Source organism: Toxotes jaculatrix, chromosome 22 (assembly GCF_017976425.1).
Source record: "Toxotes jaculatrix isolate fToxJac2 chromosome 22, fToxJac2.pri, whole genome shotgun sequence".
Classification (NCBI taxonomy): Eukaryota; Metazoa; Chordata; class Actinopteri; family Toxotidae; genus Toxotes; species Toxotes jaculatrix.
Window position 1 is genome coordinate 1,566,240 of NC_054415.1, and position 23,761 is coordinate 1,590,000.

Consider the following 23,761-nt stretch of genomic DNA (forward strand, 5'->3'; position numbering starts at 1 on the left):
GTTAATATTGTTCATAATAAACAAAGTTCAGGTTTAATTATCTCTAACATACTGTTTATCCAACATAACATTTATCTGTTTCGCTCTCTTCTGTTTTATAGCATAAGTGACTGATGGTAATGACTTTAGTGTAAAAATAATTAAGGTCAGGGTTTAAATTACAAGATAGACTAAAACACGGTACGGAGGAGATTGTGCTAAATGAAGGCGTCGCCTTTCACAGGTGATTAATCGACTGGTAGATGGACAGGAAATTAATCTGCAACAGTTCTGATCTGAGTTCAGCCGTTGAAACAGAACTGAAACCAGTTAATTTGATTTTTTTATCTCTGTTTTTCACTTTTTATTCAGATGAAACAATCAGCGATTGAGAAAATAACTGTCAGATTAACTGATGACAAAAATAGTTGTAACTCTAGTTCCTCTTTGAATTGACACAAAGGGCAATTTTGAGTCCTGTAAGGAAGAAAACTGGTAAATAAACAGCAGTAAACAAACTAAATCAACCTTTAAAGCTGCAATAATTTATGTATTTTTTGGCCGCTGGTTTCAGCCGCTAAATAAAACTGAAACCATGCTTTTAAACTCGGACTCGGCAGCAACATTGAATAACTCATCACCTTATGTCAGAAAATACAAAAGATTATTTCTTTTGCCTTTAAAGGACACAGCTGGTGATGTTCTACATTTATATTACAGTGAATAAATCCCATGAAAAGACCAAAACAAACACTGAATGAATCCAACTAACGAGTGTCCACAGCCTGATTTAACAGATTCCTCTGAGCCGCAGAGCTCCATTGTTCCCATAAACTATTAAAATCACATCAGTGAGTCACACTGTTGCTCTGGGTGACATGTTCCCTCACACACACTCTGTAGTTTATTTTGACTCAGTTCCACACACACAGCACCAAATGTGGATCAGTCCGCTGCAGAAAATAGTCCCCAACAAACGCAGTTAGACTCCTGTTCGTTACAAAATAAAGTGTCCAGGTTTTCTAGGGAACGAGTCTTTTTATTCTGGTGCCATGTTTCTGAAGGTTTATGTTTTCAGAACATTGTTTGTTCTTGTCTTTTCATTGGATTAGCAGATTATTAGGAATAATATATAGTAACACCAGTCTTATCCTTTAAATTAAACTTGTAAACTTTCATCAGATGAAAAAAAAAATCATACCACATCTCTAATATACAGAATAGTGCATTAAATGTGAAACATGTTCATATATTTACTGTTGTTTATACACAACATCACATTTGGTGCATTGAAAGCGAATATGTGAGAGTTTATTTTCACTGTAACGTGTTGTTTTTTTTTGGTTTGGAGAGCAGCTGCTTCCTCTGTTCATTAGGAGTCAAACTGTGATCTCAAAATCTACAGGACACAACCCCATAAAGACGTGTATGTTAGCAGATGAAAGCCAGTAGTTTCCTCATGCGTCACAAAATGAATGTCAGTGTGGACAGATGCTCACGTTCAGCCATATTTCATACGTTTGACGGGTAAAATACACCAAAGAGCACAGACATGACCATCACGCTAACAGCTGAAGTTAAAGCGCCAAGAGAGAGTCATTAAAACTCGTTTTCTAACAACAGTACGAACTTAAACAAACTTAAACTTTTCCACTCTGCGTCGGACCAAAGAGGAGAAACTGTAGGTGTTGAGCGAACCCTCTGATGAGACCCCACCTTCCATCGCTGCTGCAAACCAGCAGATTAAACCAGTTCACGTTTTCAAGCGGTGTTTTCCGGGGGTCAGGATGCAGATGGGACCTGTGGAAAGTTTTTAGGGATGGGGTTGAGGTCTCTGAACGGCTCAGAAAGGCGTGGACCCTGCAGGCGGGACAGCAGCGTGGTCCGGCGGATGCTGCTGTCCGAATCCTGGTGGCTGAACTTGTTCCTCAGCCGGCGGCAGCACGGCAGGCTGCCCGCAAAGTCAGAGAGGAGGTGGCCGCTGAAGATCATGTAGATCCAGGGGTTGCAGCAGCTGTTGAGGCTGGCCAGCAGAGCGGAGAGCGTCACGGTCGTGTTCTCAGAGTCTGCAGGGAAACAGAAAGACTCAGGTTTACGCTCCGAGGTGTTTACTGTTCCTCTGGAGGGAGTCGTGCTGTAGCTGTGAGTCACTGAGCTGCCTGTTAGATGTTTATTTTCGCCCCCAGCCTGAGTTTGACCCTCTCATGGAATCAGTGGATTTATGTTTTGGACTTTAGCGTTGAAGGTTTTATTCTGTTTGAGTAAAAAGCAGCTGACAGGCACTGTCAGACACTCCCAGGGTCTGAATTATTCCGTGGCTGCTGGAGGGGAGGTCGGCTTATCAAGCTGCCACTGCTTCTAATACCAAATATTACAAGGAAAAATAAAACTACTTCCAATGTGTAGTAAGAAATTTCTGCCCGTTTCCAGTTCCATAGCTAATTCTGTTATAGTTGTGTGGTAGTGTGTTGATGAGATGAGAAAGAGGCTGCTGAGCTGAGCAGAACCTGGTCGTTACAAACGCTGTTCTGACCCTAAATCCAAGCACAGTAATTAGATATGAATGACGGCATGAATTTACTGACATTTAAATCACAGTTTTCTCAGAACATATTTCCTCCTGATTGGATTTAAATCAAGGTTTAATCAGTAAAGGTGTGTCTTTGATCGCCGTTGTTCTCTGGACAAAACAGAAGAGAAAAACTTTTTTCCTGGAACTTTTTTTTCGACGTTTCCTTTAAATTAGTGGATCATTTCTCCTCCATAGGCCTCTGCAATGAACTCAAATGAAAATCATTCTTTGGTCGAACTGATAACAGCTCAGACGTTTTACATATTTTTAAAAACACCTCGGATGTATCTTACTATTCTTTATATTCAAGTCTTTGTGTGTTTCACCTGGATGCAACACAAATTTCCCGCTCTTAAAGAGGAGAGGTGGGACATGGTTCTGTGACAGGTGTGAATGGACACTCACCGTCCCAGGAGAAGGTCTCGTCCCACACTGACCACATCTGCACGGTGAAGAAAGGCGCCCAGCACACCACGTACGCCACCACAATCACGAAGGTCATCTTCACCGTGCGTAATTTGGCGCGGGAGATGGTGCTGACGCTGCTGACCGAGTTCCTGCCCAGGATCCCGTTCTTGGTGGCCTCTGCCACCGCACCCACGCTCTTCCTCCGGGTCTTGCATTTGAGGTTCCTCCAGATTGTGCGGCAGATGAATCCGTAGCAGAGCACGAGCACGATCACCGGCACGAGGAAGATCCCGGCCGTGAACCAGGTGATGTACGCGCGCAGCCCCCACGGCTCCATGAAGTGTCCCCAGCAGTCGTAAACGGCCGAGCCGGGGTGCACCTCGCTCAGGGAGAAGACGAAGTACTGCGGGGTGCTGAGGACCAGGCTGCACGCCCAGGTGGAGCCGATCATGATGTATGCGCGCTGCGTGGGCTGCTGGAGCGTCTGCAGCGGGTGGCAGATAGCAATGTATCGGTCCAGCGTCATCATCACCATCATGTAGGTGGAGGCGAACATGCCCAGCACCTGCAGGTGCTTCACGATGCGGCACAGAAAGTCCGGCCCGTAGAAGCGGAAGGTGATCTCCCAGCAGAGCTGCGGCAGCACCTGGAAGAAGGCCACCACCAGGTCCGCCAGACTCAGGTGCTTCATGAACAGGTGCATGCGCGACGGCTTCCGCCGGGTTTTATGCATGGCCAGCAGCACGCTCACGTTCCCCACCACGGCCGCGAGAAACGCGAGGCTCAGGACGGTGATCTCGATCTTGGCCACCTCCTCGTTCCGTCCAAACTGGTCGGTGGCGTTTCCCTTCCCGCTGATGTTCCCAGCAGCCGCGGTGGCGCCGGTCTCCAGCTGCTGCGTTAAGTTGAACTCCTCGGTGCAGTTTCTGCCCGTGATGTTGCAGGAGCTCTCCGGGGCGAAGAGCATGGTGGCCGCCTCTCCTCCGGGCGCACAGGGGTGGCTGCCCGCCTGTGCGTAACCGTCACCACCGGAGACTGTGGCTGTCAAACTCTTGGATTACTCCGACATGCGCGGGGTGATCACCGGATGGATGCACGAAGAGTGAACAGAACTTTATGTATATATTGTTCCACCCGTGGCGCACAGAATCCGAGCTGCACTGCTGCAGATACAGCCTCTTTTAAAGGCTCCGGTCCCTGCGATCAGACCCGAGTCCAGAACCCCTCCCTCTCCCCCACTAACACACACATTCATTCACCCCAATCCTCCACACACACACACACACACACACACACACACACACACACACACACACACACACACACACACACACATTTCCTCTTCCCTCCCACTGGCTGAACAACACACAAGTTGAAGCCTGCTGGGAGGAATCTCTGCTGTATCTCACGAAAGTGTGGACAGAAAAAAAAGTCAAAATAAACTAATAAATTAAATTTTTATGGCTGTAAAATATCATGGAGGATGATTTTTATCCAGAATTAAAATTAAAATGGAAAAACTGCTAAAGGCCAAATGGAAAAAGGATAAATGTGAAAAGGAGGTAAAATTAAGATTCATCCCAGTTTCCCAGAGTCCAACGTGATGTTTTCATTGTTTTATCCAAACTACAGTTCAAAAAATGTTAAAGATGTTCACTTTACCAAAACAAAGAAAGCAAAGTCTGATCTCAGTAACTATTGGGTTCAAATATTCATGTTCCCCTCAGGATGAACTGAACATGAGTCTTGACCAAATACTTGGAAAACTGATGACTTTCCCTTCAGTCTCCGCTGGACGTTGTGTTTGGTACTAATCAGTGTTGGGCAGTAATGTGACTACGTTTGTTTTGGTAATGAGGAGTGTCAGCCGGCCCGGATTAACCCACTTGACGATTCCAGGGCCCTGTTCCCAGATCCCTGATGAATATAACTGGTAATAGTCGTAGGTGCTGCTGCAGAAGCCAAAGCTGGAAAGAGCAGACTGGAAAAATGAAAAATTACCCTCAGAATCACCCCATGACTCTCACACACATAAATCACGTCCTCCTACCAGTTTTATCCAATCTTAACCGAGTTAGGTCCGTAATTTATTTTGATTTATTTTGATTTTAAACTCGCTCAGGGATGAAATAGGCCTGAGCTGACGTCTTAAAATGTCTCGTTTTGTCCAACAACCAAAGACATTAAACTTATAAAGATATAAAGCAGAAAAAGCAGCGAAGCCGCGTGTTTGACTGGACTGAGCCACAAAATTCTTCATATTCCTGATCATGATTATTTCTGTGACGTCAGCTGATTGATTGATTGACTAATACCTGGAATGCATCTAATTAACTCCCCTCCCTCACCTGAATATTGATGTAACCTTACGTTGAGTCTGACCGTGACAGGAGAGGTTTGAGCCAGTCTGAGCGGCGTTAATGTGTTTATGTGGAGATAACCTGATGACCTCACACACATCGCTTGTTTGCTCAGCGTTCAATGAGAAAACCAACTGCTGCCTCGCTCAGACAGAAGTGGAAAACTCCTGCAGGCAGATGCATGAAGTGTTAAAGTTACAGATTCTCTTCAAAACTCCACACAAAGGTTTAACAACAACAACAACCTCCTGAAGTTCCCTCCCTAAGAAACATAACTCAGTCTTTCTTATCTTTGTCCTTCACCTCAGTGAATTCCTTAAAGTCCAAACTTCACAACAAATTAGTGGCTTAATTAAACCGGAATAACAGAAAATAACCACGTCGGCCGTTGTTGTGTTTCTGTGAGTCTAAATTAATGAGTTTAGCTCAAACAAAGACACTAAAGAGGAAGTGGGGTGCTTTTAGTTTTACCTGCACTGCTCAGTGAGTTTAATTCCGTCCAGGGAAGGTGTGGGCCATTTTTCACCTCCACACCTGCAGTAGTAATTACACCTATCGTATCCTCGTATCCTCCGCTGTGGCAGAATTTCATCCTCTGACACTGGAGCGAAGGACGCCATCATTCCTTGCTCTCGCTGCCTTACAAGGCCACAACTTAGTAATTTAATGTTCAATCTATATGCAAGGAGCGCGACTGGAGAGAGGGATTTGGACGTCACGGAGGACGATTGTGTTTTTTATGTCGAGTCGTGCAGAGGCAGAGCCAGCTGCTGATGCAGACCGTTACATAATGTTGTGGTTAAACAATGGTGGCTAATGGTCAGGGCTGTCAGGAGTTATAGATTTATTACACTGTGATTATGAAACCTGTCGGACTCACGTAATAATGATTCATAACCCAGGCTGGTGCACACACTGATAAGACTCAGATACTGGCACACATGAGGAAAGGCACATGTTAGACACACGTATTTAATCTTTAACACGTTTGTTTTCTGTTTCTTTTTAAACGATTCTGTCGCCAAAGTTACGAGACAACATATTTTTCCGCTTGGTTTGGTTTTAGACTCTTATCCAAACATTTTTCTAAGAGCAAACCAAAGTGCAACATGAAACAGCATTTAAGAAAAGGAGCAAACTACACAAACAGGGTGTTTAAAACTGAAACACGACACAGGATAATAATTATTTCACATAGAAAAACTGGGCTATTCCCAGTTTTTCAGTTCTTCTTCTGTCTCAGAGTCCTCCAGTGTTTCATCTTATATTCTGTCATTTCTTCCACGGGAACGTGAGCGAACATTAGCTTGGTTCTGGTGGCCATGCTAACAGTGTGGACTGTTTCCAAATTATTACAACAAATCAGCACTTTGTCACCCAACACCTTTTAGCTGAAGCTGATTCGTGTGTGCGCGTCCACTGATGTCTACAGGTGATGAGTGCCTTTAATCATCATTAGGGGAGTTTTTGTTCCAGAATCGATTATGTGGGTTCCCCTGAGCCAGAAGTATCAGCATCTGTTCCAGGTGGATCATTGGTATTGATCTACAGCGTCATCACGACTCACAGATGTGGCCATTTCCTGCAGTGAGACTGTAAATAAATTCCCCTTATTGCCCCTCTGAGTTTAGCTCTTACCATTAACTATACATTATCCCAATCAGTCAGCTGGGCTTCTCTATTATCTCCCCGGGTCCAGTTTGGACAGTTCAGTGCTGCAGTAATTCAGCTTTAAATCAACAACAGTCCTTGGGGCAAAACGTGAGGAGCCAGAGAAAGAGGAAATACTGCAGTGAGAGTGAGAACGGAAATAAACCGAGACACCAGTGATGGACGCTGTACAGAAACCAGTGCTGCACTGGCAAAATACGTACAAATACTTTTGAGACTTGGACACTGGGGGTCGTCAGATTTACCTGAGGTACCTGAGTCAGACTTAGTGCATGTGAACCTGTTGACTCTGTTCTTGCTGCCTCAGCATTTGTCAAGACTCGCTGCTGCAGTTTGGTCGATGGTTACACAACTTTTAGCTCCTGTTGGTGTTAACGTATGTTTCACACTTTGATTTAGAGCTGTTTTTTTTTTTATTGTGAATCAGCAGCCTCTCTCCTGGGCTTCATTCAGCTTAATGAGTTTCAGCTTCTTGTCTATTTTTCTGGACCTCAGCGGTAGTGTTTTGGTTGAGTCTCATGGCTCTCACTGTGTCATTGTTGGCTGTAAGTAAAAACACGTTCCTGGGTGATAAAAGGCGACGGTGTCAAAAGAATCAGTGGCTCCGGGTTTGAGTGAGTTCAGCCATAGAAAACTTCCCAGCCTATATTTAGTGTCAGTCTGCTGCAGGAGTTATTGTTTTTGTGTGTAGTATGTGTGTGTGTGTGTGTGTGTGTGTGTGTGTGTGTAATGAGAAGTGTGTGAAGTGTATGTGAGCTGAAACTATAGGAAGAGCTATTTACAAATCTGACCTCTGTTGTTCTCCTCGAAAAACCTTGAACATCCAATAAATTAAATGTCTTATTTAAAGCTGTCAGAAAAAAAAAAGGCTCTTAATGTGAAACAATAACAAGGAAGCTCTGCAGGCTGCTTTATACTTTGGTTGTACAGTGATTTTTTTTGCACAGTATGAGCTCATGTTCCTGTTTTCAGCAGGAAAAATACCAGATTAGATCGATTTAATTTAAAAATTTGACTCAATTTACAGTCTCAACAAAGCTGATTATATGTATTATATGATGCATTTTCATTTGGAAACCCGACTACAGTTTCTTACTAAATAATCACTTCGCCACAGAATCTGAATTTAACTCGAAATTAAGTGTTAGTGACGGACTTTGTTCAGTTCTGTGTGTTGCTGCAACACTGTAAAAACCTCAGACACTTAGTGTTTGTGGTCTCACATGTGGCGCTCGTGATATTTTGGAAACATCAGACTTCAGCTTTGGTTAAGTTTGAAACGGTGCACGTACACACACAGTTGTGTTTGCGAAAGGATACGTGAGCACTCACACACAACCGGGTTTATTTAAGTGCAAAGACACGTCTGTGACAAATGCTCAGAAACATCATCACACTCCGCTGCACACTGACCCCTCTGAGAATCATTAAAGGATTGAATTGGTGTGAAAAGTTGGCAGCTGATGAGAAAGAAATGAGGTTTGAGGCAAGTTATTGGCGCTTATATCTGACTCTTGCGCAGCCTTTTAATTAAAGTCCTGAAAGAGTCAATGTGCAGAAGAAGAACACTCTGATCCTGAGCGAGTCTCCACAGGTGATAAATCAATAAAAATAAACACTCTGGCGTACGGAGTTTAAGACAAATGGATTTCAGGTTTCAGAGTTTGGATTGTTCCTCTGGCTGAACGTAACCGTGACAGCAGGATATTACTATTAATGAGTCAATCACAGCTGGCATGTGTGTTATTTCACCGACGCACCGAGGGATAAATTTACACAACTTCAATTCTCATCACTATCTATAGGAGCTGTTAGGTTGTAGTGTGACAGTCCTGTGAGCTGTGTGTGTGTCTGTGTGTGTGTTTGTGTCCAGTTTAAGCTCAGGTTGTGTGTCTGGGCTGAGTCTATGTTGTGTGTGACTGTCAGACATGAAAGGACGTTAGCTTGTGTGTGCAGTTGGCCGTGCTGAGAGGATGATAGGAGGTTAGTCTGATCAGCTGTTTCACGGTGAAAATCTGTCCAAACTGATCTGCTCTGCCAAACACTAATCCACTTAATGGGTCCACTGCATGGAGACAGAGACAGAAAGCTGAAGCGGCCGCAGCGCAGCCCATCGTCTGCAGAAAACGATTTGGCCAATTAAACGCATGCAAGCTGACGCGCTGACACGGTGAGGCGGCGTCCTCTGAGGTACAACAAGCCACAGGTCTTCATTAGCAAACGGCAAAGTGAAGATGAAGCATTTTAGTTTAAATCAGTTCAAATGAAGGCATTGATAAGGCGTTTATGATCAGCAGTTAATGGATTTATTAGTTACTGATGAATTTATAAATGCTTTATGGTTCACGTCACGTGACCAACCAGCATGGTGGTGAACTGATGGTTAGATATAACAGTGATAATGTTATTGATGGTTTGTGTTAATAACTCTTCATGTGTTTCCACTGTCACGTCGCATCTCTGCTCTTTAAATATGAACACCTGAGGAAAGAACTGGGCTGAGGGTGGGACGCTGTTTGCATTTGAATTGTGTGTGTGTGTGTGTGTGTGTGGTCTACACTGGTTTGTCCTTGTCTTTTTTTCCCTTTACCCCACCCTCATTCATTTAGGCCAGGAAAATGTAATTTAAATCAAATTAATCCATGTGTGGAGGACTGATACTGAGCCTGGGTTAATTAACTCAGCGACTGTTTGATTTGAGGAGGCAGGAGACGAGGAGACGAGGAGGGAGGACAAAGAAAGGGGGTGAGATGTTGGACTTTGAGAGCATTTAAATTTGAGGTTTGTCTGTGACAGAGCTGAACTGGTGTCTGTGTGCAGTGAGAGGTTTGTCTGTGTACTGATGGATGTACAGAGACATGTGAATCCGGTGATTCTGACTCGCCTCTTATTTCTGTAACTTCTGAGGTTTATTTACAGTGAACATGAAAGTTTGTTTCATGTTTGCGTGTTCAGATTTGAGTTATGACTCGAACGATTTTTAAACCTGATGAAAAGTCAGAGTAGCACCAAAGTTAAACCTGAACATCTGAGCTGAATTTCAGGGCAATCGCTCCAGTACTTGTTGAGATATTTCAGTCGCCACCACCACTGTCGGCCTCCTGATCTACATTCAGTCCAGGAATTTTAATCACGCTGGGATGTTTATTATCACGGCCCTAACATAAAAAAATGGGCTGTGTTTATTTTGTTCCTAGAGCGACCTGATTTTCCAAAACCTCTTCTTTCTGTCGTGGAAACCTGTGAGACTGGAGCGGCTGTGGGTTTAGTAGATTTCACACCCACATGCCTGAACTGCCCCCCACCCCCCCCACCCCCCTGTAACCCCTGCTGTGGGAATACTGGAATGTGGGAGAAGGGCTGCTTATTGTATTTTCAGGACGTGTGGCAGTGAGGGAGAGGAGGAGCTTTGGTATCTTATCCTAAACTAATTTTCCATTAACACAAAAACCAGCGTTTCACACCACGTCCCAGACTCCAGACCCCCAGCACGACCCTGCGCAGGATAAGTGGCTGCAGAAAATGGATGGATGGATAGAAATAATCTTGAGTGCTGCATGTTAACCACTAGAACTTTAATGGCCCCTCGTCCTGCACAGCCACTCCAGCTCGTTATATCAGCTCCCCTCAACAAACCTAATCGCATTGTTTTGCTAAACCCGGGGAGACCTTATGTTTTCAAAGATAATTGTTTGCTTTAAATCAGTTTTACAGCCGAGATGCCTGCACACAGAATGTCTGAAATCAGAAAGAGAAACAGGAGCCAGTTGCACTGACTGGAGTTTTATGCTTGAATAAATGAAAACGATATTCACACCCACCTGCAGGTTTAACTGTTGTGTAACTGAACCAGCTGATGAAGGGGGGGCCACCTGGGCCAGAGCCCCACAGACCTGTTCAGTAATCCATCTCTGGCTGAGACTTGATTTCGTGGGCTTTGGGGAATCTGTGAGATCTTTGAGGTCTGAGGAAACTTGATGACTGTGACCGAACGCTCAAATACTTGGTTCTTCCTTTTGCTGTGCTCAGCCTCGCCGGGTTGGCCTGTGTCTTTAACTGTCAGTGACATGGATTGGACATGTGACATTTTCCCAGGCTGTCTTGGATTTTTTCCAGTGCCTTTCAGTCTGAGGCCTGATTCCTGCATGTTTTTATGGTGCATTTGGTTCTGTGGTCTGTTTTTACTGTATGTTTATGAAATAAAAACCAGGGCATTAGAACAGGACTGTGGCACGGGATGTTTACATCTGGAGCATCAGGGGGCTGACGGGGGTCAGGGCTCATGTGGTCACATCCTGTTCTTCACATGTCAGAGGCCTCCTCTCACCCTCGCAGTGTAACGCTGTCACGCTCTGATTAAGTTTAGCCCCGCTTTTTATTATCAGCTGATCCCACCTTGATGGTTAGTGTTCACTGGGGAATCCACATGTGCACATGGTGAAAGTGGTTTAAAGGCAGACGACCCTGTGGTTTCACTGGGAGTTTTTCCTGCCTGTCCTCCTATGGTGCGAGGGTTTATTGGTGCGTGTTGATCCCAGAGGACACATAAGAAGGCGATTCCTGCCTTTGTGGCTCATGAGAAACGTCGAGTTTCTAACATGACAGAACAGTTACTGTGCACAAGAGGAGGAAACTGTTTTCAGACATGTGCGTTTGTGGAAACATTTAATTTTTTAAAAAAATTAGGGGATTATAGAAAACCCAGCTTGAGAAGTTGTTTCTTCGTGAGGCGACACATCCACGGCGTCTGTCTGCTGTAGTTGTGTGAAGTCGGCTCGGTGCGTCAGTGTTTTCTCTCCTGTGAAAACACTTCAGGACAGTAAAACCCTCCAGGAAATAGAATCTCAGGGAAATCTCCTGCAATAAAGATGGGAAGAAGATAAGCAGAGAAACTTTCAACCGGCAAAGACCCACTCACCTGGAAGTGAAACACAAACACACACTCACATGGGCAGTGTATCGCACAACAGGCCCCGGGGCCCCTGACCGGTCCTACAAAAGACACCCAAAGTAAAACTTATGTCCTCACTTCTTCTGTGTCTTTTAGTGTCTCTTTGTAGTTGTTTTTGCATCTTTGCTGCCGACTCTGTAGTGGTTTTGTCTCTTTGCAGACATTTTGCGTTTCTTTGTAGTTGTTCTGTTGTTCATTGCACATGTTTGTGTTTGTTTTGCATCTCTCAGGTGAATCAGGAATCTCAGCTTGTTGTTGGTTCAAACGTTGTAGCTGAACTTGTTTCGTTCACACTGGGGATGAGGACAGATACTGACTCTGATCAGGATCAGCAGCAAATACTCTGAAAAGAAAACTCATCCTTCGCCTTGTGGTTGTTTGTGTTTCCATCTTTCTCCCGACTCTCCTAAATGTCTCAGCCCATCTGGTGGTCCCGAGGGGCACAACACAACAGAAAATGATCAGTTTTACACCAAACAAATGACTGGAACTCGGAGAACACGACAAAACAGAAAAACCGAATAATTCACAGAACAAATTGTCCCGGGTTTTTCTGTTTGGCTTCATGTTTCGTGTGTTGGAATTTATTTAATGAAATTTGTTATTTTGTGAATGTTTCTTTTCTTTTTGAGCCATTTAAGTTTCTTATTTAATCATTTATTTATTCTTATTCTTTTTTTATCAGTGCTCTGTACACCATTGTTAATTAGTTTTCCAGTGGTGTCCTTTCGTTGTGCTCCTCAGGGCCACCATACATCTATCATTTTCCTATAAGCAGAGCAAATTATTTTTTCGGCCTGAAATGGTTGGCTCTTCATCTGCTTATTTTTAAAGAACACACGAGCTACACACTGTGTGTCTTTGAGGTTGTGTACCGATGATAAATGACTGTAATTGAACATTTAGATATCGAGCCTGCAGCAAATTGGCTCCAGACAAATAAGACAATACTGTATACCACCCACACATAGAGCAACTCTCAGTGCTGGCCCTGAACCTGCCGGTGTTTAAGTGCGTTTGCCTGTTTCAGGATGCTCTCGCCGCAGGGCCAAGCCTCTCTGCTGTGTTTGTTTGAGCAGAGCTGCAGTAATCTCTCACAGCCCAGGTTTGTTTGTACAGTGAACATGATGCACAACGCAGAAACATTTGTGCTGCACTCAGATGCACTGAGGCACAAAGTAGAAGATGTGAACAGGATTAACAGGAAAAGTTATCTCCACAACATGTCAGAGGGAGAGGCTGCTTCTTGCTCCACTACGTTTATCTGACCTTCAGTTTACAGGGTTTTTTTCTCAGGAATAGTTTTTGGAAAATCTGATTCTTTTCTTTTCTTGTCTGCACAATAAATATGAAGCAACAGCTGGGAGACAGTCAGCCGAGCTTAGCACAGAGACTGGAAACGGGGAAACCATTAGCCTGGCTCTGTCCAGCAAAATCTGCCAACGCTCACTAATTCATGTGTAGTATAAGAAATATGGGGAAGAAGGCAGTCAGAGTCCTCCTGTGGATTTAGTCTGTCTCAGTGTCTCTGTCTCTTCATGTGATCCCAGACTGACTCCATGATGCTGAGATCAGGTCTCTGTGGGGTCAGGAGCGTCTGCTGCAGGACTCCATGTTCTTCTGGTCTCTGAGGACAGTCCTTTATGTCTCTGGTTGTGTGTTTGGGCTCGTTGTCCTGCTGCAGAGTGAATCTGGGACCAATCAGATGCCTCCTGATGGGACTGATGATGGAGAAGAAGCTAAACACCTGAACAGCCTGAAACTGTATATATACAGTATAGATTTTTTTAGCCCTGAGTAGTGTCTACAGGTGTGTTTAGATTAGGCAGCCCGTGTGTAACCTGAGAGGTGAAACTCAGGACAAAAACAGTTTGCAAGGCGCTCAACACAAAACCCACAGGTGTTTATTTCTTTCATGGTGCATAGTAACCGAAGGCCACTGAGATGAGTTTCTGAACATTTTTATTAAAGCAGATCTTCTCTCTGGATTTTAGCAGCTGGACAGAAAATATTCAGAGAGACTTTAGCAGGAAAATCAACCTGAGTCGATAGAAACCAGGAGAACATCGTCAACGGCGTCTTCAAAATTCATTTTAGTTACAACACCACAGATGAATTACTGTCTGAGCTGAGAGGCAGCACGAATGATTCAAACCAATAGATGGTTTGAATCATTAGTGATGCTGTAATGCACATGTCAGGCAATAACGGAGGCATGTAAACAGATCGTTATCTTAATGGATGAACATGTTCTGTATGTTAGCCCATTAAAGTGGAGTCATGATGAGGTTTATTATGTAAGATGGAGGTGACTGATGGAGGGAGAGGAAATAAAGGAGCAGGATCTACAGAGAGAACCACAGTGTGACACTGTAAGCACACCGTGGCTGCACCTTAATTACTATAATGAGAAAATTATGTAATAACACAATAATTAGACCTGAAGGCATCAGTCAATCTATTGATGAGAGGAAATGGAAAATAAACTGATTCCTGCTTCTTAAATGTAAATATCTGTTTTATATCCCTGAACATCTTCACCGGTGCTGGGTGGGACCATGCACCGGTTTCAGTCCTCTCATTTGACTCCATCAGGAAACAAAAATGTATTTCCTAAAATGTCTGACTGTTCCTTTAATGACATTTACTCATCCTGCTGCTGCTGCAGGCAAAGTGCAGCCACAGCATCTCAGGCTGTTCTGTCTCCGGGCTGAACCTCGTTGGCGTGCGGTGGAGATGGTTTCCCTGAGGCTGCTGCTGTCTGCCTGCTGACACAGAGCCATTGTAATAAAACAGGGATCAAACGCGGATCATGTCAGATCAGGTAATCTGGGAGCACAAGTGAAGGGGTTATCAGAATTTGTGCTGATCCATCACCAAAATCCTGCAGTTCCTCCAAAGCGGACATTAAACACTTAATCACTATCAGAGGCTTTGGCCAAGAGCAGGCAGCGTGTGTGTGTGTGTGTGTGTGTGTGTGTGTGTGCGTGTGTGCGTGTGTGCGTGTGCGTGCACGTATTTAGCCACTTAAGCTGTAAATTATGGCTCTCGCTCGCGGGGATAATGACCACAAAGAAGTAACAGAAAGTTCAAAGACAGAGGGAGAGAGACGAGGAAAAGTCCGGCGACAACAACAACAGATTTTTTTGGCTTTAGGGAAGAAGCTGTGAACACAACACTGACAGATCGTCACCTTTTAAGTTTCGATGATGAAGCTGTTCATAAGCAGCAGTTGCACATCAACATGGTGACTGATCTGAAGCAGCGTCTGAGTTCACGGGACGAGTCTGTCAGGTGGAATCATTCTGAGTCTGTTGGCAGTCGCGTCTTTCTCTTAAGGCTCGTTTGACTGGCTTTCTAACAGTAAACGTTATCTGTCACTTCACACAGAGGTTTTTATACATTTATGCTTTATGCTGCCTTTGTTTTATTCTCCTAATCTATACCAGACAACATTTACTGCAGAAGCACAGTGTGTGTGTTGTTAATGTGTGTGGGGTGTGTTTGCAGAGATGTGTGATACTGGAACGTCCCAGTTGTGTTTCAGATGTAATTTGAAGGAAAGGAATTAATCATGTCTGGTTATTTTTCTGTCTTTATGCCAGAGTTACGTGTCTCCGCCTGGGTCACCGTTTCCTTCCACTTCTGCCGTTTATGGAGGAATCTGACGGCGAGGTCAGCTGAAGGAATGCACAGTAAGCTTATAGGCTCCAGCAGGTGGAACTGATATGTACAGCGTGTATGAGAGTTTCAGCTGCAGCAGGTTTGGCCTCGTACTTTTTAACGCTCCTTGTCGTTGACTTGAAAGTTTTGAAATTGAAATTATTTTCCATTGTTCCAGCCAAGCTGGCCCAACTCAATACATTAAAAACTCCTTCACCACAATTTCTTCATAACTGAGTATTAAATAATAGTTAAATAAAAAGAAGAAGATTGATACCCGTCTCGTATCTGTACCACCAGCACCTCTGCAGCTGCTGGTGGGCCTCACTGGTGCCCTCCCTCCCGAGACGAGAAGAAAATGAGTTTTATTTGGTTTAATAAATAGGTTGTGCTTTGTCCACACAAGTGTTAGTGGAGATTTATGGTCCCGCTCGGCAGAAAACACACACAGACTGAAGAGATTCCTGTGCTTTAAAACAAACTTGCTGATGATTTTTCCTCACAAAAAATAAACAGAATAAATTATCACGGCTCCGAGCTCTGACTTTACAAACAAGATAATCGTGTCTGGAAAACATTTTTAAGGTCATTTAAACATCTTTTTAGCAAACAGAAAGAAAGTTTGTGGAGTTATAGATGAAGGCAGACCTGCTTTCATTCACCTAAACTCTCTCCTGTATTCTGCGTCCTTGCTCATGTACTGAAATTTTATTATGCCTCCAAATGTTCTTCTCTCATACTAACTTTTTGCACAGCTCAGACTGTGGGTCTGATGTAGGTGTGTTTGGTCTTCTAGGTGTTAAAGAGGTTATCTCCTGTCATGTATGTTAAAAGCTTTCAAAGCTACAAGATAAGAGATGGAACGATGTGTGGGCTGAGTTACCAGGTCAAAGGTCATGTATAGGGCCTGTGGGGATGTTAAGCAGCTTACAGTGGCAGGTCTTGATGTGGGAGGGAGAGGAAACATCAACAGGTTGGTGAAGAGGAAAAAGGAAATGAGCCGATGTGACAAGTGAGAGTGAGACTGTAATCTGACTGAGACCTACTCTAGCTGCATTATAACCCACTTCAGTCCTGGTTATGGCCTCTGTCTTGTATAAACACTGCATATGTGTTCAGATTAGCTGCTGCATCATGGATCATTTTGGTTTAGTTTTAGTCTTCAGCCTAAATCTGGACTTTTCCGTCATGTTGTTTAATGTGTGGCTCTGTCCTCCTGAAAAAACTTCCAGCAGCACAACGTGCGACAGAGAAGAAGGAAAATAGGCAGAAAGTCCTGTTAACTCGTCTTTACAGACTCGGCATAAACATTTTGAAACCCTGAATGTTTCTATTTCAGGTCTGCGGACCCTGGCGTGGTTTTCTGCCGAGGACAGATAAGCCTGAACAACAGGAAATATACAGCAAACAGGACCATTAAGTCTCTGGTCCTTAATGGGATGCACAGACTACGGTATGTAATGCAGCATGACGTACAAATTACATCCCATACATGATACGATCTGCTGGTCTGTTTAAAGCAGAGGTTTTCAGGGTGTGGAGAGGGGTCTGTGTGGAGGTTCTGGAGGACAAAATGAGGAAACAGTTCAGACTCATTAAAGAAACACTGATATTTTATCAGGTGCAGGGTGTTTTTTTCTGTTGTCTTCTAAAATGTAGTTTTTAGTGATGTGTAATGTCATTTGTGTTTGTGATCTTTATGAACTGAAACTTGTGAAACTGATCAAGTGTAAAATGCTGTCGATGACTCTCTCTCGTGCAGTGAGCTGGTTCCCCCTGCAGCCGGAGGTGGAGGTCGGCGTTTCTCAGCCTGTGAGACGAGCTCAGTCATGGTGCGTTCACCGTGTCAGACGTTGGCTCAGCCTGAGCTTCTGCAGCGTGTCCGACTTAGAGCTGATCACCGTGGAGGACGAGTCTCGGCTCCTGGTTTCAGCACCCACAGCACATGGAGCTGCTCCTCTGCTCGGTGTCATCGCTTCCTCCTGAAGTCGGCGTTGTGAGCCGTTGTTTCAGAGAATAAGAAGAGATGTGATGTTCACAGGCTTCAGATCAGAGGAGCTCTGCTGTCACCTAGTGGTAATAAACACAAACACACACACACACATTTACAGCATAAGATTAACAGAAACGAGAGTAAATCAGTTCAACTGAGCTGCAGCCTCCCTGCTGAGCACAGGTGGAACGTAAATGACTACATTTACCGTTTTCTCCAACTTTATTCGTCTTTATTCGTTCTTTATTCGTCTATTCCGCTATTTACATTTTACACCGGTGGCACCTGCAGACTGGGAAGTGAATTTCCAACTGTTTTTGGATCACCAGCTGAGACCAGCAGGCAACACCCCGGGGGCCCCAGATCCCCAGGGGCCTCCAAACCCCATCTTTAATTCACATAATTTCTGTCCACATAATCTGATTAATCTCTAATTTGAGCAACGTAACACGAAGGTTAACCCGGATCGTTCAGAGTTCACCTGAGGAATCCATCAGGTAAGGGTCTTCACATCAAACCACCAGGTGGAGACAAATAATCTTGAATAATAACTGTATTCTGACCTGGCTGTGATTCGGTCTGGACTGAAGGACTGTGGTGGACAGTTGTGGATCGTTGTGTGTATCACACACTTTGACGTGTTAGTGCTGAACTTGTGGCTCATCTTGCTTTGCTCTGCTCAGACAGTTGAGGACAAGCCAGCGAACAGATGGCAGTAAACTCTCATCACTTCATTTATCAATGGTTCAATATGAAATGCAGTGAAATCAGTTAATGAGCACGTGGAGCACGGCGGGTGAGGATGAAAGGTCAGGACAGAGACCGCAGGTGCAGCCCGTGTTGTACTTGTTTTTATTTATTTTATTTTTTTTAGTTGTGAAAACATCTTTGAACAGATCTGAGATCATCGCTCTGTTCTCGCTCCGACATTCATTAAATTCCATCGATGCTCTGTGATTCACTGGCCACCGCAGCTGTCAGTCATGCCTCTACTCCCGCCTCCAGCGCGGACACACCCATTTCCTCACCGGCATTTCATTTAACGTTATTGGTATTATCTCCACGCGCGGAGGCTGGCCCGCCTGTCTGCGTGTGCGCGCGGCTGCGTGTGTGAGAGGTTACGGCGGGGTGAAGATAACATCAAACACCGAGTCTCGGTGTGTGTGTGTCCGTCCTCTCTCTCTCTCTCTCTCTCTCTCTCTCTCTCTCTCTCTCTCTCTCTCTCTCTGCGTGTGTGTGTGGTCCGTTGCATTTCTACCTAGTGGGCGTGTGCCCGGTGCTCCCTCCCTGCAGACCGGTGCATGTGTGTGCATGCGCGCGAGCGTGATTGCATGTTTGCACGAGCTGAGACAGAAGCTGATTTTGCAGATTTTTATTTAAGTCTCTTTTTTTTTATTCTTAGGATGGCTTTTGCGGGTCCTTGCGGCGGTGGTCACGGCTGGGTAATTTCTCTGTGAGTGTGCGTGCTTTTTCACGCGCGTCCCTCCTCCTCCTCCTCCTGCTCCTCCTGCTGCTCCTGCTCCTCAGCGTGGAGGTGCGGGGCCACTGCTGGCTGTGTTGTTGCGGCACTGGATGGATGTAACGAGCATGTTTGCGGGTGAAGCCTCGGGCGCTGCACACGGAGGGAAATAAAACGGGATTTCTGCTAATTTTTTTTTCTACCTGCCGATCGGTCACCTGCGCTGCGGAGACATGTCAAACTCAAACAAAAGCAAGAAGGACAAAGAAATCCTCGCTGAATACGAGAGTCAAGTCAAAGGTAAGACTTCAGTCTTTGACTATGAACAGGTCTTTTCACCTCTGCGGCCAATTCGCGCAGTCACACCCACCTTTTCTCACCTATGCACGCTCACACACACCAGCCATAAATACACGCGCGCACACACCTGTCTGCCAGCATGTTCACCGCTCGTGCCCATGCAGTGAATGAGCCCAGGGTGTGTATGGGAGCTGACACCTCACCATGAGACGTCAGGATTTCTGGGTTCATCCTGAGTGCTGCATGGCGCCTGAGGGGGGAGGAGGATGGGTTGTGTGTATGTAATGTGTGTGTGTGTGTGTATGTAGTGTGTGTGCGTGTGGAGTGGGGGGGGGGGGGCATCTCTTCTGCAGAGCCCCTTGATCTCTTGCGCCCATGTGTGTGTGTTTTAGCAGGTTTTACACTCAGACCTGAGGCGAGTGTGTCCTCGTCTGGGAGTCTTTCTATTGGTATTCCTCTGAGGCTGTGACTGCAGCAGTGTGTGTGTGTGTGTGTGGTCTTCATATATTACCTGATGGCCTGGTGTTAAACTGTGTACATGTTTAGGTGATGATGATGATGATGATGACAGCCTCAGTTCTGATATAGTGGTTGCCATGACCATGGGACAACCCCCTCTCCTCCTGCTCTTCCTCTTCCTCCTCTGGGCTCCATGGTTACCATCATCCCTGCTTCACTGAGGCGTGTGACGGACAAGTCAAATGACCTTTTCTGGAAACTACAACTCTAACAGGCTGCCTCATTCCCATTTTCTGAACCACAGGGAGTCGTGCAAGATTTTGTTGTGCTCCCCTTTACCTGCTGTAGAGGCTCGACTGGCACGGTTCAAAATGTCCGACCTTTACCGGCGACACCTTATTTGGACACCTGCAAATGCCACTGGAGACATCCAGGGCACAACCTTTCCTTTTGTTCAGCCCCAGAATCTCCCTCGGACAGGATTTATCCGTCTGTCCTTCCCATGCAGTCTTTAGCTCGCTCTTCCTTCTCCACATGGCTCCTCACACTTGTTCTTCCATATTCACTTGTCACCTACGCCCACACCAGCACCAGCACCAGCAGCACGGTCGTCACTTTCAGCTTCCAAAAGAAGCTTTAAAATCCACGCCGTCTCCTCTGAGCATGAGGAGGAGGAAACAGGAAGATTACCTTCCTTCTCTCCTTCCTTCATTCCTCTTTTCCTCGTCAGTGTGACATACCTTTCTCTCTACACAAACACACACTTGAACGTCCAGACTTTGAGTGATTAAATTTAATGGAGAGTAGTGGAGAGCATTACAGCCCCCAAGTGAGGAGTGTGTGTCTTGTTTGCTTGTGTGTTTGCTTGTGTCTGTGTGTGTGCGTGGCCCTTGCTCTGGCACCCTGCCAAATCACACTCGGGGATGCCCTGCATTGTAATGACCGCTCAGATAAAGCCCCCGCTCCTCCTCCGCCGCCTGGCCGACCGGCCCTCTCTGCGTCCCTGTTGCCTCCTGCCGAGAGCCAAACGTATAGATCTGCTGTTGTAACTATGTGCTTCCCAAGTCTGCCTCTCTGCTCTGGCTCCTGATTGGCCGATGGAGGAGGTGGTGTGTAATGTATACACAGGAGGTGGCCGCCGCTTTCTCACGAGGAGGTGGGGTCTACTCGCTGAGGTGAGGTGAGCCTTTTGGAAAGGTAGCGGATTATGCACAGTGCTGACAAAACATATTTGTGTGCTGGTTTGAATTGCATTGAGAGAGCGCTGCTCCCAATGTCGGGCCGTCACCTCAGCGGCGTGCGACACCTCCTCTGCCTGAATGAGATGAGGATCGTCTTAATGAGAAAATGCAAATGGAAAAAGGGGAAAAGAAAAAAGGGCTCTGCAGGGGGAGAGGAGAGACAGAGGCGAGGCAGAGGAGGCAGAGATGAAGGGTTTCCTGCTGCATGCTGCGGCGGCGGAGGCTCTTGTTTTTTGCCTGCGTGTGCACGCAGGTGATTAGTGACCTCACATCTGTGTACCTGCAGGACGGACAGAGAGACAGTCAGACACAGACAGGGAGGGAGGGAGGGGAATGAATGAAGGAGGAAGATAATGAAGCGACTCTTCACTGAGTAAATGTTCTGGTGGGTCAGCTCAGAGGCCGCGATCAGTGTGTGTGTGTGTGTCCGTTTCTTGATGATGATGATCCAGCGGTACTCTGCCCCTGTGTCCTTGAACCTGGTCGCCATGGTGACGGTCAGCTTCCTGTTCTTGTGACATCACACCCACATATACCGCATGCTGTGTATATATACGGTTATTTCATATCTTCTGTATCAGGGTGTCAACAGAAAATATTTTAGATTTCAGAACATGAGTGAGAAACAAAACCAGTTTCCAGATCCAGACCTTCAGGACTTTGCAGGATTAAAGGCCAGTGAATGAGTAAACTCCTAATGATGAACGGTGTAAAACCATCAACCGAACAGAGAAGGCTGTGAAAGAGGGAATAAAACTGAAGTGTGTGTGAAATGAGAGGTTTGACGAAGAACTGACAAATCTAAGAGGAAGGAAACAGAGTGCAGCAGACGGAAGACGAGCTGACGTGACTTCAAAACCAGAGGATGTCCAGCAGAAACCAGTGGGACCCTGGTCCACAGTCTGGACTGAAGCGCTCGAAGTGGTGGAAGATTTGTTCCTCTGATCAGGAGAGAAAACCGAGTAACTCACAGAAAACACAGAAGCTTGGTGGAGGATGGAAGAAAGTCATGTTAGAGTCAGTGAATTTGACAATTGCGTCATAATGATTTCAAATCACGTTTCATCTGATCAAAAGTCTAAAACCTGAAAGTACATTAAGACGTTTCATGTGATAAAATGCAGAATGTGACGTCTGTTTGTATGGAAATGCTGCAGATCTTCACTTTAAAGGAAGAATATAACATGAAATCGATGATTGTGCGTCGTCCTCATCCTCCTTTTCTGCTTTCATGCTTTGACCTTTCATGGTGCCTGACCTGAGCGCTCCATCCCTCCTGCTGAAGCAGCCAGGCGAGCTCTGGGGAGTTTTCAGATGGAATCGGTCCACAGATTTCACGAGACTAATTCTTTTTTATGCTGGGTTTATTGTCTGCATACTTTTCCTCGTGTCGGTGTTTTGCCACATTGTGCTGCGCTGACTGAAGCTTCTCTGATCAAAGAGGCTGAGTCTTGTCATTGGGGGTGTTACGAGGACACGCGAGGAGGTTTCCGAGAGGAAGCATTTCAGACATCAAAAGGTGAAGCGCGGCGAACGTCCTCCTTTCACTTTCAATTGACTGTGATCCAAGCAGAGGAGTTTCATTGATATAATCTCACCTCCTCTGTGGATCTGCTTGAATCCTCCTCCTCCTCTGCACAATTAAACCCGACTCCTTTTCTCCTTCATCTGACACAGACGGGAACACACTCCTCTTTAGCGCTGCAGCTAACAATTATTTTGGTTAGCGGTTAATTAACAGGCAGTTAATCTTATTATTTTCTTGATTAATTGATTTATTATTTGGTTTATAAATTGGCAAAATAGGAGGAATGTAAATCATAATGAACTAACCCCCGAATCACATCTTCAGATGACTTGTTTCTCCAGTTAAATTCAAGCTTTGAACCCTGACACTTTACCCAAAGCAAAGCAGCTGTTTTTGTCATTTTTAAACAAAAATGGCCAAAAAAAAAACAGTCAGTTTTCCAGCTTCTTAAATATGAGAATTTGATGCTTTTCTTTGTCATATACCATAGTAAACGAAATGTCTTCGGGCTTCTGACTGTTAATTGGACAAAACAAGTCATCTGAAGACACAAACTCAGACTTTGTGAAACTGAAACTGGCATTTTTCTCTATTTTCTGTTACACAGACCAAACGATTCGTCAACAAAATAATTGGCAGGTTCACTGAAAGCAGAAATAATATTCTGCAGCCATGTCTCCGGCTCTGTGAGGCTGTACTAAATACTAACATGGCAGCGTGTTCAGACAGACAGTGCTGAGACGCCGATGTTAAGCAGTTTTACCAAGCTAACATTAGTCTGGACATCACAAACACATCACTTTTGAGAATAGTTGGTCCTTAGTTACTACTCCTTTAACCATGCCACTGCAGAAAGCATCAGTAGTGTTGCTATGGTTACTTGCAGCCCAGCAAAGGCTCAACACCAATTCAGAAAAATGATTAAACTGCTGACCGTAGGGACGCCTCAGATCGTGTTTGGGATGTCCCGTTTGGCCAATCAGCCAATCAGAAACAGGTATTTTCCGGCCCCGGGTGAAACGCGTTGGAGCCGCCGGGGGACACGGAGCAGCAAAGCAGACATTCATTTATATGAAAGTGTTGCAGATCAACATGTTTGCAGCGACTGAGAGCAACATGAAATGATGGAAGCCATTTTAAATTAGTGGGATAACAACAGCAAAACGATGAATCAGTA

The 23,761-nt window shown here is 45.2% G+C and overlaps 2 protein-coding genes across 4 annotated transcripts in view; one reads left to right on the plus strand and one right to left on the minus strand.

The window, feature by feature from the left end:
* Positions 1-23,761, plus strand: part of LOC121176400 (SLIT-ROBO Rho GTPase-activating protein 1-like) — a 50,810-nt gene that overhangs the window by 11,979 nt on the left and 15,070 nt on the right. For 2 of the 3 annotated variants that reach the window (XM_041030446.1, XM_041030447.1), the window contains exons 5-7: positions 16,944-17,057; positions 17,367-17,680; positions 19,000-19,356. In XM_041030446.1, the coding sequence (XP_040886380.1) occupies positions 19,290-19,356 (67 nt within the window). In that variant the 5' untranslated portion in view covers positions 16,944-17,057; positions 17,367-17,680; positions 19,000-19,289. The remainder of the gene's footprint in view (positions 1-16,943; positions 17,058-17,366; positions 17,681-18,999; positions 19,357-23,761) is intronic. The other variant, XM_041030448.1, reaches the window with a different exon arrangement.
* LOC121176405 (arg8-vasotocin receptor-like) lies at positions 1,273-4,016 on the minus strand. Its single transcript, XM_041030456.1, has 2 exons — positions 2,957-4,016; positions 1,273-2,045 (listed from the first exon to the last, which is right to left on the minus strand). The coding sequence occupies exons 1-2, from the start codon at positions 3,924-3,926 to the stop codon at positions 1,762-1,764; spliced, it is 1,254 nt and encodes a 417-aa protein (XP_040886390.1). The 5' UTR covers positions 3,927-4,016; the 3' UTR covers positions 1,273-1,761.

Coding starts and splice junctions, on each gene's coding strand:
- LOC121176405 (XM_041030456.1), bottom strand. CDS start 3,926: ATGCTCTTCGCCCCGGAGAGCTCCTGCAACATCACGGGCAGAAACTGC. Junction 2,046..2,956: donor CGAGACCTTCTCCTGGGACG/GTGAGTGTCCAT, acceptor GTTTCCCTGCAG/ACTCTGAGAACACGACCGTG.